General features: G+C 40.5%; 1 protein-coding gene across 1 annotated transcript; it reads right to left on the bottom strand.

Moving 5' to 3' along the window:
- Positions 1-1,173: 1,173 nt before the first annotated feature.
- On the bottom strand, positions 1,174-16,860 carry LOC307252338 (uncharacterized protein). The gene is made up of 6 exons (XM_080029981.1): positions 16,712-16,860; positions 11,593-11,677; positions 11,392-11,502; positions 6,231-6,287; positions 5,350-5,514; positions 1,174-4,763 (listed from the first exon to the last, which is right to left on the bottom strand). The coding sequence occupies exons 2-6, from the start codon at positions 11,671-11,673 to the stop codon at positions 4,662-4,664; spliced, it is 516 nt and encodes a 171-aa protein (XP_079886107.1). The 5' UTR covers positions 11,674-11,677; positions 16,712-16,860; the 3' UTR covers positions 1,174-4,661.
- Positions 16,861-16,873: the final 13 nt, after the last annotated feature.

Genomic DNA, 16,873 nt, shown 5'->3' on the forward strand with positions numbered 1-16,873 from the left:
ACTGGTTTACAGCAGCACCGCTGAACAAAAACGAACTCCTGATTTTTAGTTATAATGTTTTTAATAATGACTGTTTGCGCACATACTTAGGTGTTATATTTGAATGAGGCCAGTTTTCCACCTGGTTCCCTTTCAACGTCGCAGGATAATGGTAGCGTCCTGTGCTCAGCTGATGTAAGGGAAACCCCTATGTGACGGTAATGTCCCATTTACTGCTGCCAGTACGCTACCAGCACTACTGTCAAAGTCACAATATCTGTCTTGTTCTGCTGGGGGAGTTGCTCAGCAATGCTTTCTTTCAAAACGAGAGCTGCTGAGTCACAACGGGAGAAAATAACGATTTCTCTAGTCTGTAGAGATGGAAAAACACCAGTGGACAGAGGAAAGGCGTAGGTCTATCCATTTGCTTAGGTTGGAAAGCTGAGTGGTTCTAATAAGACATTTGGCCAAGCGTGAATAATAATAATTGCTATAGTAGCCTATTAATATTAACAGGTAGGCATAGGCTTAGTCTTATGCAGTAGGCTAATTTTGGCTTTTGTAAGATTTAAGACTTTGTCGTAGGCTACTCTCTGAATTTAGGCAATGTTTATGAGGTTTAGCTCTAAACAAGATTAATAAAAACATCAAGCCCTTGATGGATGGGCCTAATGCAAGTGAAGTGAAAGATTTGGACCCACGAACCTAAAAAAATTAAACGAATAAATAAAGTGAATTAAAGTAGAGTTCTACACGCCACTGACTGTGACTGTTAAGATAGACTGACCTGTGTGTGTGTGTGTGTGTGTGTGTGTGTGCGCGTGGTATCTGTGTGTGTGTGTGTGTGTGTGTGTGTGCGCGCGCGCGTGCGTGTGTGTGTGACACTTTGGGACACAGCCTCAGTGGCTACAGTTTGTGCAGACAGCATTAGTAGCTCATTTGATTTAACTTAAAACACTGGAGGTGAATAAGAAATTGTAAAGAATAGATATCAGCATGACCTCTGTGACATCACAGAAAGAGAAATGTAGGGTTAGACAGTGAGACCATAAAACACTCTTTCTGCCTTGTCTCAGGCTAGGCTGATCCGATTTCAATTTTTTTTTGCACATTTATACTTCATAGGATCTCCGAGTTCAATACACCTTCATATTCCAACCGGTGAAGTAGGCCTTTAATGACATTAAAACAATATTGTTTTAAGATTTTTTTTTAATAAAAGTCCAACACTGGCAATATACTTATGCGTACATTTGTATATCTTTATAAACCAAAAATAGAAGTTATAAAGCCAGAGTCAAAATCTTGATTACATTTTTACAACATATTAGTGTCCAAAGATTTTACAGAACAGATTTTGGATACAGCCTTTTTTCATTTTATAAATCAAAAAATATTATGTACAGGTTTTTAAAAAAAAATAATTGCATGTTTTTAAGAACAATATGTTTTGATCAGACAATGAGCAACATATGATCAAATCCTTCTGTCATGAAATTCAGAATGGTGCTGAGAATGATTATGGAAAGTTTAGTTTATGTAAGTGCTTTACAAGTTGAGATTTCTAGTTCAGAGTATTGAAAAACCTAATGTTGAGATAATGTTCGTTAAAGATGGTTGTATAGGAGAAATATACAGATGCAAACAAACAAAGCTTAGTCAAATAAACACATAAATGTACTTTTGGAGCTTTGATTTATACTGTTATGAAAGAAGACAAGAAAAATAGACAAAGATGTCCAAATTGATCAGTGCTTGTAAAAACAATATTTTTGCCTGCAGTGTCTCGCTTTAAAGCACAAGTTTAATGACAGACAGGTTCCAAATTTGTGTGACAGTGTGTTTTCCGTTTGATAGTTGATGTGAAAAACAAAGGCAATCATGTAAAGACAACAAGAGATCATTAAGAATTCAGTAAATACATTTAGAGCTGTGATCTATGCATGTATTGTCACAGTTTAACAATAATGCATCTGAACAAGTGATGAGAGTGGACAAAGTAGGAGCTGCTCTTATGTTGGCTGCCCAGGCCAGGCCTCGTCATGGAAACACTTCTGTCAAAATGACCACAGTTCACTAAAATGAAATAACTCCATTTAGTCTTAGAAGCCGAACATTGTAACAGTAGTTAACACCATTTGAATAACATGTATCTTTGCACATATATCAGTGCTCTATCCTGTATAGAGCGGAAAATCAGCTCAAACTAAAATTAAAGGCATCTATGGTCGGCATACAGAACAACATCTAGCACTTCTGCCTATAGTTGGCTCTCCTTTTCAGGCCAAATTCTCTGGGCCTGAAAACTGTCTGACATGAACTATTAAATATCAACTCTGTTCGCTTTGGTTATCCGTGCCTGTTTTCAGACATTCCATCTCGTACGACTCTGATAGAACACCACATACAGGTGAAACTCAAAAAATTAGAATATCGTGCAAAAGTTAATTTATTTCAGTAATTCAACTTTAAAGGTGAAAATAATATATTATATAGACTCATTACATTCAAAGTGAGATATGTGAAGCCTTTATTTGTTATAATTGTGATTATTATGGCTTACAGTTTATAAAAACCCCCAGAAAATTAGAATATTACATAAAATCAATAAAAAAAGGTTTTTAAATACAGAAATGTCGGCCCTCTAGAAAGTATAATCATGCATATGTACTAAGTACTTGGTTTGGGCCCCTTTTTCATGAATTCTTGCCTCAATGCTGCGTGGCATGGATGCTATCAGTCTGTAGCACTGCTGAGGTGTTATGGAATCCCAGGTTGCTTTGATAGTGGCCTTCAGCTCGTCTGTATTGTTGGGTCTGGTGTGTATCATCTTCCTCTTGACAATAGTCCATAGTTTCTCTATGGGGTCCAGGTCAGGAGAGTTGTCTGGCCATTCATGCACAGTAATACCATGGTCAGTCAACCAGTTACCAGTGGTTTATGGTACTGTGGGCAGGTGCCAAGTCTAGCTGGAAATGGAAATTGTCATCACCACAAAGCTTGTCAACAGACAGAAGCATGAAGTGCTCTAAAATCTTCTGGTAGACGGCTGTGGTGACTTTGGACTTGATAACACAGTGGACCAACAGCAGCAGATGACATGATACCTCAAATCATCACTGATCCAAATTAAATGTTGCGTTTCATTTGGAAATCAAGGTCCCATAGTCTAGAGGAAGAGTGGAGGGGAACAAAATCCAAGTTGCTTGAAGACCACTGTCAAGTTTCAACAGTCAGTGATGATTTGAGGCACCATGTCATCTGATGATGTTGGTCCACTGTGTTATCAAGTCCAAAGTCACCACAGCTGTCTACCAGGAGATTTTAGAGCACTTGATGCTCCTGTCTGTTGACAAGCTTTCTGGAGATGCTGAATTACTTTTTCCAGCAAGACTTGACACCTGTCCACAGTGCCAAAACCACAAGTAATTGGTTGACTGACCATGGTGTTACTGTGTTGATTGGCCAGACAACTCTCCTGACCTGAACCCAATAGAGAAACTATGGAGTATTGTCAAGAGCAAGATGATACACACCAGACCCAACAATACAGACGAGCTGAAGGCCTCTATCAAAGCAACCTGGGCTTCCATAACACCTCAGCAGTGCCACAGACTGATAGCATCCATGCCACGCCGCATTGAGGCTGGAATTCATGCAAAAGGGGCCCAAACCAAGTACTTAGTACATATGCATGATTATACTTTCTAGAGGGCTGACATTTCTGTATTTAAGATCCTTTTTCTATTGATTTTATGTAATATTCTAATTTTCAGAGATTTTGAATTTGGGGTTCTCATAAGCTGTAAGCCATAATAATCACAATTATAAAAAATAAAGGCTTGGAATATCTCACTTTGAATGTAATGAGTCTATATAATATACTAGTTTCACCTTTTAGGTTGAATTACTGAAATAAATGAACTTTTGCACGATATTCTAATTTTTTGAGTTTCACCTGTATATGTGGGATATGTCGAGCCAGTCAGACAACGCTTTTATCGTAGGTCACCTGATAAGCCTGAACAATTAGAAGCAGAAGTCAAATATATGCTTGAAAATAACATAAGCCGTTTTCATCTAGTTAGTGTTCCCCCTGCTTGTTAGAAGCCTGATGGTATGTTTAGACCATGCACTGATCTACGCAAGGTAAACCAACTAACCAAGCTTGACTTGTTTACACTCCCACGCATGGAGGTAATTACAGCGATAGGTGGTTCTACAAAGTATTGTCTCAAGAGGGCAAAATACTTTTGCACGCCACACTTTTCAGTTTTTTATTTATAAATTAAATTGCAAACCATGTATCATTTTCATTCCACTGCACAATTATGCCCCAATGTGTTTTCGTCGATCACTTAAAATCCCAATAAAATAAACTACTAAAAAATAACTCTTGTTTCCAGCCCCTGACTAGATTCATTACTTTCTTTTTATTACTGATGACAATATTTCATTTCTTATTTATGTATTAAATTATATCAATATGCTGATTATGTGATTCTCTGCACTGTCACTCAGTTCACGGAAAACAGAAACCTGCAGGGTCAACATTTCTTATGGAAAAACAAGTGGTTTGTAGGTTTCCTGCTGAAAGAGAGTAATTCAACATGTGTAGCGTGTGTGTGTGTGTGTGTGTGTGTGTGTGTGTGTGTGTGTGTGTGTGTGTGTGTGTATCAGTGTTATTTGAGAGCTTTGAGGGCAGAGACAGACAGGAGGCAGTGCAGCACCACGGCCCCAGTGTTGTAGAGCAGCAGCAGCAGAGTCAGACTCCAGCAATAGGCCTGCAGGGGAACACACACACACACACACAAACAGCAAACAGACACAGGGCACACATTTCAACACGGTAACTAGACTACATCCACAGTCTTCTACAAAAATGACATTCTACAATGAAGCTTCACATTAGACAAGACTAGGACAGGAATGTCTTTGTGTCTGACTGCTGCTGCAACCTTCTACACGTGTGAAACTCAATCTTTGATCCGGCCCGCATATCAATGTAGGTAATACTTTTTTTTGTTTTACGAACCTAGCCTATGCCCCTGTACACAGGTTGTATACAATATAGGCATTGATATGTTGTTTTTACTTTTTGGAATAAAAAGAAAGCATGTCAGTAAACTACATGTCTGGCCCTTAGTGGGACCGTTAATTCATGACCCTTTGTGAAAATGAGTTTAACACCTCTGTTCTCTTGTATCTATTCCTCCTTTGATTTCTCCTCATCACCATTCTTCCATCTCAACCATCTCTGCATACTTCCTAACCTCCATTCACTTTATCTCTCCATCCTGTGATGTGCGTCATATGTTTAACTTTTTTTCTTTACTATAGAAAAGTTGGACGAAAAAGCATCACACTGACCATTATGAGATCCGTGGGACACTTTCTGTCGTATCTGGAATCATAGTCGTGAGGACTGTGCTCACACAGGTCTCCAGGAATGGTGCTGAGGCTGTAGCAGTACAGGCAGAAGGCCAGCAGTGCCCCCAGCAGGCCCACTACATTACTGCACGCACAACCCCAGAGCTGTGGAGGGAGGCAGGCAAGATCCATCACTGTATGGTTATAAATGTGTGTTTTTTCTGGAAAGCTTCAAGAAATGCATAAAAATGTGTTTTTCCTTGATGCTGTAAATAAGAATAACATGTTTAAACATGCGTAATGCTTTAAATAAGTAAAAATGCTTTATAATGCAAAAACGTACTTTGCACTCTGATATGATGATCCGTTATCCATTGCTGCGCCCCTTTCCAGGTAAAATGTGATGCAGGTAAAATGTGTTTATGTTTATCCCCATGTTTATCTAAAAATACATAATTTTTTATATTCTACAACACTATTCTGAAAAGCTAAATAAGATAAGTTTTTGCAGAGTTTCCTTATTTCACCTCATTTTGAGTTTAATCTGTAGATTGTCTTTGTTTGATTACTTTTAGGGTCTGTTGCCGCAGTAACGGACTCTGAGTTGCACTGAACCTGCTTCCTCAAACGGAAAATCCAGAGTTTACACTAAGTCTGAGCGAACAAACCCTGAGTTGCCTCAAAACCTGCTTCCTGACATAGGCCCCAGGAGTTTGTATTATTAGATTATACAATGTAACACCATAACTGTGACATAATACTTTTTTAATACTTCAACAACTAAGTTCATCAGGTTGAAAACTCTTCTAAGATGTTTTAGATTGTTGGTTGGAGCAAAATCTCCCATAAGTATTAGACTATAGCTTGTTGTGTGAACATACCAGGTATGTGCTGGGGTTCCTCTCATTGGCCATGGTGAATGATCCTCCTGCCACAATCTGCAACACAAGATTTAGGAACGTTTACAGCGGTCACAATTACATTTAAATACTCTTACATTTAATAGTGGAACACTAATGGGTCTATGGGGCTATACGTATATCAGTCAATAGGAGGCCTTACTAAATGAGACGAAAAAGGCTTTCAGGGAGAGCAACAAGAATAAAATCAAAGAACTTCAAAAGGAACTGAAGGTGAGGATTAAGGAGGGGAAAGAAGCATATAGGCTCAAACTACAACTACAGCTGCAGCAAGATGGAGTGAAGCAGGTATGGGCTGGAATGCAAAAGATCACAGGCATGAAGCAGAAGGGCGGTACACTGCCTGATGGCGAACATAGTCTGGCTGATGATCTGAATAGATTTTTCAACAGATTTGACTGCCCTACACCACCCCAGCCTCCCCCACCTGGTCTGCTGACCATTGCTGCTTCCTCTCCACCTCCCTCCCTCTCTCCAACACTCCTGAGATCAGGGTCAGGGTAAACTTTATTGTCCTGTTAAGGAAATTTGTCTTGGGCATTGTGCTACATTTTGCTTAACCAGTAGACAACAACAATATGACACAGTAAAAACACAGTAAAACCTTGGCCTACACATTGGACAAAGCTAAAACAACAAGAACATCACACGGTAATTCTAGGACATAAAAACATTCAGACAATTTAAAGTGCGAGGAAAGTGCGAGAAAAAGTGCCTGAGTTTATTGCTCACCAGAGGGGACTCTGTGCAGATGTCACCTGCACAGAGTCCCCTCTTCTCACCTCCTACTCCACCAACAGCCCCACCTATGACTTTTCATACTGCTCAGGTCAAGATGATGACAGACTAAAGCAAGGGAAAGCAGTGGGGCCCGATGACATCAGCCAAAGGCTACTGAAGACTTGCTCTTCAGAGTTGTGTGGTATCCTAACACACCTGTTCAACCTGAGCTTGCATCTACAGAAGGTCCCAAGGCTGTGGAAAACATCTTTCCTGGTACCTGTCCTATAGAAGACCCATCTCATTCACCACAATGACTACAGACCAGGAGCGCTCACCTCACATATTATGAAGACATTTGAGAGAGTTGTCCTCTTCTACATCAGGACTAGTGTGTCAACTAATCAGTTTCGATGCTGCCCTAATGTACATGCTGCAGAGGGCGTACACACATCTGGACACCCGTGATGCATCTGTAAGGATTACATTCTTTGACTTCTCAAGCGCCTTTAATACCATTCAGCCCGACTGCTAGGGGAGTAGATGGAGAAGATGAAGGTGGATCCATTACTGGTACTGTGGTGTTTGGATTACCTTTTCCTTAGACCACAGTAGGTGCGCCTACAGAACAATGTCTCAAGCACCATACTGAGCAGCACAGGGGCTCCACAAGGAACTGTGCTGGCTCCATTCCTGTTCACCATCAACACAGCGGATTTCAAACACAACACCAACAGCTGCTTTTTGCAGACATTTTCAGATGACACAGCTGTTGTTGTTGGCCTCATCAAGGGGGCAATGAGGAGGAGTATAGAGACTCAACAACAACTTTGTGGAGCGGAGTGCACACAATAAACTCCATCTCAACACCACAAAAACGAAGGAGATAGTTGTGGATTTCAGGAGGGGTAGGAAGAGGACCCAACTAGGGGTGTGCGGAGACGTCATTATCTGTATCTGTATCTGTATCTGTTCAACCAACAAAATTATCTGTATCTGTATCTGTATCCGGATACACAACAAGAAGTGGGCGTGGCGTATACCGGAAGTTTCTTTTACATTAGCCTACATTAAAGGAAGTCACACCTAAATTGATTTTCTAAACTAATATTCATTGTCAATGCAATTGTTGTCCCTTCAAAGCATCACATTGATGTAATGTTGACATATAAGTCAAAAAGTCAGATATATTTCTACCTTTTCATCTCTCTCTTCTTTGTTCTCAGAATACGAAGAAATTCAGGGAACGAAAATATTGATAAATAACAGCCCAAATCTGTGCATAGGCTACTCACTGTTAGTAAATGAGGGCCAGTGTTTTACTTTTAACTTAATTAAGGTATCCCTTTAACTGGGGGAAATACAGCTGTATTTCATGATTATTTTTTTTATCTCCATCTCTCCCCCTCCCTCTTTTTTACTTTTGTTTTACTAAACTAAGATTTAGGAACAATATGTATCAACGTGCCAATCTCATAAACCCTAAATAATATCTTAGCCTTTCCACAAAGCCACATGTGATTTTAATGTGTCAAGTATGCAGTTTCCGATTTTATTGTATAGGTCCTGAAGTAGGCCTCGCCGTATACGCATTGATTGACAGCTGAAAAAGAACAGGTCCTAACTTTCAGGTCCTTTCTTTATATGTCCATGGGTCCTAAGCATCAGTTTGATGGAAACGTTGTGATGTTTGAAAGAGTTTAAGCAGTAGGCCTAGTGAATGTAAATACATCGGAGAAGGGCTGACGGTGACTCGGGGTGCAGCATATTCCATCGGTTCGTCTCTTCTCCGCCACGGCAGCGGCCGGGTTACGAGGAAACTCACATAAAACCGGTCGCATTCGCTGCAGGTAGATCCCTCTATTCAAGGGAAAGGGCGAACGCGCTGCGTTTATCAGTGGATAAAAAGAGAGACCGCGGGTCACGGGACGCGCCCGGTCCTCTCATGTCCACCGCAGAACAGCTGTTAGTGTCATTCTACCTGTTGTGTCATTGAGGCGGAACGCGCTGCGTCAATTAGGCGCATATAAAAATAAAAAAAAATCCCCGAATAATAACGGGACTATTCGGAAATTATCCGTATCCGTATCTAACTCATTATCCGTGCTTATCCGAATACATATTCGGATTCGGGCTCATCCCTAGACCCAACCATCACCAATCACCATCAGGGGCACAGAGATGGAGATGGTCACATTCCTTTTAGTTTCATCGTTTGATTTCTACAATAGTAACTTCCTATCCTTTGTCTTGTTATAAACGTGTCATTATTAGACTGCGGTGGGTAAAATAAGTTAATGGATTATGAGCAAAAGGCTTCTGTGTTGGTTTATGCAACACTCAGCATGCCTTGCTCGTACAATGGACATCTTGTCGCTAGCAGGGAAAAACAATATGGCAGTCGCTGGCCCAAGCCTTCATGGGGCCCTAAGCGGAATATGATAAGAGGGCCCCTCTCTGACGATAGCGCTGCCCAAATTATTGACTTTTGTTGAATGTCTTTCACACACCCAGTGTTTTCTGCTAGTGCCTCCAATGTGCAGCTGGGTGAAAATAGTAGCCAGGTGAGATCCTGACCCTCCTAGGGGGGTCAGGGGGTATGCCCCCCTGGGACATTTTATTTTACCTTTTTAAAGTGAAATGCATGAATCTGGTGCACTTTGAGAGGAAAATTAAGAGGCTAAATCTGAGGAATTTTGTGTGGGCAAATAATTTGGAGACACTGGGTCAGATGAATTAGAAGCTATTGAAGAACGACACATAGATTATCCATACAAATATTAATTTAAAATTAAATATTATGCAGGGTCCTCTGGGTTGGGCTTGGAGCTCTTTTTCTTTTGTGGGACATATTTCTCTGTAATATAATGAATGCATTTAAATGCATAGAGAGGAACGAAGCAGAAGAACTCTGTTGTCCAGCTGTCTTTTTTTTCAGAGACGAGGCTGAAATAGGCTATAGACTATACACAGTGCATGGGCAACTGAGGGCAGCCCCATTTCCAAATGTTTTAAAATAAACTCAATACACACTGTGCATGGATGTGAACGTGACGTGATCAGTTAACTTCGGATTACCTCCCAGATTAACTGATTCAATAACTAGCCTATTAACTATCTGGACCAAAACCTTGTATTCCTTTTTTCGTATGATAACTTACATTTGCAAAATATGATGATAATATCAAACACACAAACTAAAAAAAATAAAAATAATAATGTTTTGCACCTAAGCGGTTGCCCCATGCAACCGCTTAGATCGCTTATGCCTCGGGCCGGCTCTGGCGGTCGCCTTGAAAGATTTCAGGGGATCTTGGTGCTATGCACCAATAAGAAATAGGGGTAGGCTTATCATATAGAGTATTGCACGTGGAAGTTCCTGGTTATTAACGTGGGGGGAGTTGGCTTCTCCCATCCTGACGTCAGGACGGGGTTAGTTCTGAACAGATATGGGGAGGTTTTCATAAAGGGGGACGGGGAGAAAAGGAGAGAGTTTTTTTGTTGTTGATACTTTGTCAGTGTCTAAACACACCGTGGACCCATCTTTATGTTAAAAAACATTGAAAAAGTGCATTTTGCATAATATGGGACCTTTAAGGAGGCCAAGGTCTTACAACATCTGCCAACCCCTGCTGTGCAGTGTCTACCATTCAGTGGTGGCCTGTGCTCTTTTTTTTGCTGTAGCATGTGTGGGAGAAGGCGCCCGCACAGCGACAAAAACAGCCTGGACAAGCTGGACCAGGAAGGCCGGCTCAGTGGTCAGGGCTGAGCAGCTAATGGTCCAGTAGGTGGCAGAGGCCAGAACTCTGAACAAACTGGGTTTAATACTGACCAACCCCACTCACCCACTCCACGCCCTGATCAAGAGCAGCACCTTCAGTGAGAGACTGATTGCACCGATGTGAAAAACTGAGAGATACAGGAAGTCTTGTATACCAGCTGTTATAAGGTTTTACAATGCACGAAAATAACATTCCCCTTATTCTAGTATTTATTTATTGTATTTTATCTTTTTAAGTATGCAAGCTATCTGAGGAAATGTGTGTTGTTATGTCTGTCATAAAGCTGTTGTGGCACTGTAATTTCCTGTAAAGGATTATTAAAGGATCTACATAATGTCGGTATATGGATGTCTTTGGTTATCTTGTTTTGCCTGATGATGGTCTTCTGACTGGAATGCTGAATAAAGTTACATGGAAATTGAGACAATCTGTATTTGAACCTTCTGCCTTCATGTCACAAAATGCACTCCTCAGAGTGCTACAATTATTTTTAGAGTCAGTTTTGCTACGTCAATCTATAGATCAATACATGTATTGGAGGAATAAAGTTGAAGTTGCTGAATCTACAGATAGTCAGACAAAGAATCTGAATAAGAAAGTTTGAGAAATGATGTACATACTAAAATTCCTAAGCAGAGTGGCAGAATGAAGAGTCTTGGGAGAGTTGGGTCAGTGTAAGCGAGGGGGACAGAGAGCAGCACCTGGAACAGCCCCAACAGGATGGTCACCACCTGCACAGAAAACAAGAGTTCAACTCATTGGAAGTTAGACGTATAGACTTTGAATTAAACATCTCAGACAGAATGGAGTCCTGATCTCACCGCAGCACTCTCAGGGTCAAACCAGGTTGAGAGGCGATGTAACCTGTGTTCAACTGCTGGCCGCGCCCCCACAGAGGACATGTTTCTGCAAACAGGAGAAACTCAAGTCACACATTTGGACTTATCTCAAGTCAAGAGGGTTTTTTACAAATCCACTTTTGTTATAAACAAACCAATACATCTCTAGATTACAGCCAGAGGACAGGGTATAAATGGTAAATGGACTGTACTCATCTAGAGCTTTCTCGACCACTCAAAGCTTTACACTGCCGTCGCATTCACCCATTCACACACAGATTCACACACAGTTATGGCAGAGGCTGCTGCCCATCAGACATCCTGAGGCTTTTGATCTTACTTCATTGTTAGCTCTCACTGGGCCTCAGAATAGTGGGTACTGGGTATATGCACATTTCCATGCAAACCTCTGCATTTATCAATTTGGACGTGAGTGTAGGGTACGCTCAAATCTCAGAAGAGTTTTGTAAACAGCATGGACTTGCAGAGCCGGCTGTGCCCCGTAGCCTATGACTTTGTCGGACAATCTCTAGATTACAGTCAGTGATTACACATTCTATCACAGACCAAGTCAACACTATTGGATTCTATCTATCTATCTATCTATCTATCTGTCTATCTATCTATCTATCTATCTATCTATCTATCTATCTATCCATCTATCTAGCTGTTGTCATTAGATTTGACACTGCAAACCATAATCAAAGAGAAAGAGGAGCAGGCTGTAACAGGAAAGACATGAACAGATCCAAAGAACAACAGAGTGAATGTCTGGTTATGAGAAAGGAAATAGACAGTTGGAAAAGAAGGAGAGGGAGTAGCGTGTGAGTTTCTGCTGTGTGTGTATGTTGGAGGAAGGAATTGTGCAATAGAGAATAAATTAGGTAGTGAAAGAGGGAAAAAGGAACAGAGAGTGAGAGAGTGTGTGTTAGTTAATGAAAACAACATGCCAGAAAGCTTTAGGACAGACAAGAATGCTGCAGAACGATAAGCAGATTTGGTGAGAAAAGGAGGAAGAGGAAGATGCGGTTCGTATTGCGTTATATTGCGATATTGCACATAGTTAAGTGAAAATGTAAAAACAGAGCTGGAAAATCAGTTGCTGTGTACAATCGGGGTGGTCTTCATAAACCACAACGCATTAGATTTATAAATCAGTTGTCAAATAACCATCTTTTTTGCACCTACAGGAGCGGAGGTTGTATTTCACAACCCATTAAGACTTAAAAAACATTTGATCAAAATATCGATTTATGGAGATACATACATAGCCTAAATCGCTAGCGGGCCGGACTACGTACCGCAGCGACAGAACTGAGGCATCAGGTAAAAAATGCTGGGGAGGCTTGGTTGTCTTTACGAACAAGCACTGGACCGCTGACGCTACAGTCACTGAGAGATATTGCTCATCAGACATAGAAATTATGGTAGTTGAATGCAGACCCTTCCATCTTCCAAGATTTTTCTGTGGTATTTATTACAGCTTTGTACTTAGCTCCAAGGGCTAAAGCTAATGTAGCATTGGGCTACCAGCGTAATGCTATCAACAAACAACAGAACTCACATCCTGATGGGGGTTTTAACGTGACTAGTGACTTTATTCACGTCAACCTAAAGACAGTAGCCTACTTCCGAGGTTTCCGAGGTGTAACATGTTAAATTCCCAACTCGGGGGGAGAACACTACTAGACTATGTTTACTCCAACATTCCTAAAAGCTATAGGGCCCTGCCACTGATTTATCAGTCAAATGTACACATTTCCCATTAATTTAGGATGTTTCCTAGCAATGGAAATTATCAGAATTTATTCAGGATGAAGGGCAGAGAAAATATGATTGTTTTAAAAAAAGTTGTCTTGGGTCTCACTTTACCCCTGCATAGGGGTAAACTGAGACAGACCAGAGAAATCAAGGGGGTAAACTGATCCACTTACTTTTTCCACTCTGAATTTACCATACCAACACATGTTGTAATTGTTAGAATCCTGACAGCTAGCTTGAAAACCACATATTCCAGAACTAATTTCGGACTAGTAAAAGACTTTTCTAAACACTTGAAAGTAACTCTGATCAAATACAACATAAAATTCATAATGTTTTAATTACAGTTTTTCTCAGTTGCTTTGGTGTTTTTCTCAGATCATAATGAAAATTCTCATAACTATTAGTTCAACCTCCGCAACATTTAGTCATTTGAGCACATCATAGTAGCAATTTCTCCTTCCTCTGAACAAATTGCAAATGCTTTTGGACATGTATCAGTTGCTTTCATACAATTCTCTGCTGTTTTATAACATTGCCATTTGCTTATGTCATGTCAGTCAAAATGAACTATACTTATGGATGCTGAATAGTCGTTCCCAATAAAACTAATAGTCTTCATTTAATTGCTTGAGTCATTACATACAAAATTGTTGAACTAGTTTTATACCTTTTCTTTATCATAGATACTTTCCTCGCTGCATTGCAAGGGATAATATCCGTTGTGATGTAGATGAAAATGTGTGGCCAGACAGACAGGAACGTCTGGATGTGCCAGAATGATTTACCTATATATGTTCAGTTACAATATGTCCTGTTATCTTGTTCACATTTGTGCACAGCTCTACCAAAAGGGTGTTTTTTTATGTTTGTTCTAAATAAGTGACTGAAGTGTATTTTTCTTTTGCACAATGCTGTAGAATTGCAAAGAGCATATACAGTAAAAATGTGAAACATACGTATTCAGTGTCTTGTACTCACTTACTCCCCTAACTACAGCAATGTGTAACTTTACTGTAGTTTTCAAATGGCTGTACAAGTAGTGTATAGTGCTGTCTTGAGCATTTTCAGGTAGTGTCACCGAGTTCTGACCTTTTTTTTGCATTGGAAAACACTGAGAAAATAAACTGTCATAATGAAAACATGACAAAGCCATTTGACTATCTTGTTCATAAACAATGGTGTCAAGACTTCTCATTTTAATGACACTGGCAGTTTCATTGACATGAATACTTGCTTTTGAGGAATAGACTATCCATTTTGAGCAAGTGACGTACTTTTGCAGGTTATCCACTAGGTGTTGCAGTTTGCACTAATTGTTTTGAGAAATGCAAATGTTAATAGTGATGTGAGAAAAGCACCAAAGCAACTCAGAAAAACTGTAACATTCAAATGACAGATAGATCCAGTTTGATTAAAACACAGTCTGGGGGTCAGAACACTGGACCCTTTGAGCCAGCTAGTGTCTGGGGATCAGAGCAAAGGACAATCAGAACCAGCTAGAACAGCCTAGGACTCAAAACACAGGAATAGACTCACCTGTTATTTTCCATCTTTTGAGTCTTTGATTGATATTTTTCTGCATTTGTTTTTTTGGGATCATTCATTGAATAAAGACATAGTACTTAGAGTCCATTGATGTTAAAGGTCACTCTCCTGTCCCCCACATACACACCTGCCAAACCATGCCCTTGCTGACACCCCTTCAACCCCCACCTCTGGCCCGCATTATCTCTATTCAAACTAGTGTCCTTGCAACCTTAAATATAATGGATTCCTTCAAAGAGAGCGAAGACACTGTCTCACTTTACCCCACAGCATTTGTCTCACTTTACCCCACCGCCACAATTTGAGAAAAAACTATCTCTCTTGGAAATTCAGGCTAATCTTCAGCTAGCATCATCACATGGTTTTATATTGGTAGTTCATCAACATGTCTGATAGAAGTTTTTCTACCTGGATCAATTTGCTTTGGCACAACCGTTGATTAATGCTGGGTTTACACTAGAAGACTTTTCAAAGACTGAAGACTGACACCGTCTCACATCCAAAGACAATCAACTCACAACTGAGGACAATTAATTATTAATTCTCTGAGTTTTAAGTCACAGAAAGAGATTTTGAAAAGACAGGGGGTCTCATATTGCAAGACTACAACTAGATTCCTTTTGAGATGAATTTTATTTCCAATCCTGCTACCGGGAATTTGACTTAATTTCAGTCAAATAAAAAGTATTTTTTTAGTAGACTGGGTGTTAAGTAAATATAAACAACTATATCACCTAGGCTAAATGTCATGCATGATCACTTTAAAAACTGCAAACGCGATTGTGATTTTATTTAATTAAAAAAAAAGTTAATTCACTATTCCGAGCGGGGGACATCCTGTAGTTATTTGACCAGCTTTATTTGCTGATGTTGTCCCCCAATAACTCTAACTCCTAACCCTAAATGTGACGGTTAAGTGTTAAGGGTGCGCGGATGTCAGCTTGGTTCTCCAGCCGAGGCTGCTAGGTAAAAGTGTCTGAAGAAAGTGTCTCACAGGCGGACAGGGTCGCAACTAATGCCGCTCCTACTGCGTCGTGTTTGGTGCACGAGAAAGTGCACCCGTTGACAGTGTTCACATCATTTCACTTGAGCCAATCCCTCAAGAACCACGATAATATCAAACCTGTTTGATAATGTCGGAACGTCAAGACGTGAAGAAGACTGACTGAAATTGGGTCTGATGACCACCTTACACCAAACGACTGAGATTACGTGCGCGAACAACTCCAGCAACACTCCCCTGATTTCAGTCCGACATTGGAAGATTGTCTGCGACTGTCAAATCGTGTGAAAAGTAGTGTAGTGTAATTTAGCCCAGCATAAATTGACAGCAAGAAAAAATTACTTTTAAATGCAATACAAAAACATGCTTACAACATCACCATGAGGTCCTCTCCTTCATGGTCAAGGGGAAATGGGAGGGGCTTGAGAACATAATGCTCACATAACCAAAAATGTGTTCCGTTGCCTAGATACAGGGGGTGCCTCACATTACCCATGTCTCACAGTACTCTGTTCTCCCCTACATGTTAAAAACACAAGAAAAATCTTCTCAGGGGGGATCCCCCCAGACCACCATACAGGGGTTTAGGTTGCTGACTTCATTGTCCATTCACTTGTTGTTCGATGGCCGCCCCATTCTTGGTCTGTGTCCCACCTGGCCACCCCAGTCAAAATGTCCTGGCAACGCCACTGCTCAGCGTTTTATTTACGCATCATTGTCCTAGGCATATTATGGACTTCAAGAGAACACTCACTGATTTCTAAAACAAAGTCAGAATTGTTTACTTACCGCGTCTCAAGGTTTGCAAGTACAGAGCTGCCTTAGATGTTAGATGTTCTCGATTACACCAGCAGGGTTTGAATGTCACACGGAGAAAACTAATGAACTTTTTACGGTTAAAAAAGACAAAACAACAACATATATACCGGAATTGCACGGCACTCGGACAGG

This window comes from Ammodytes marinus, assembly GCF_949987685.1.
Source record: "Ammodytes marinus genome assembly, chromosome: 6".
Classification (NCBI taxonomy): domain Eukaryota; kingdom Metazoa; phylum Chordata; class Actinopteri; order Uranoscopiformes; family Ammodytidae; genus Ammodytes; species Ammodytes marinus.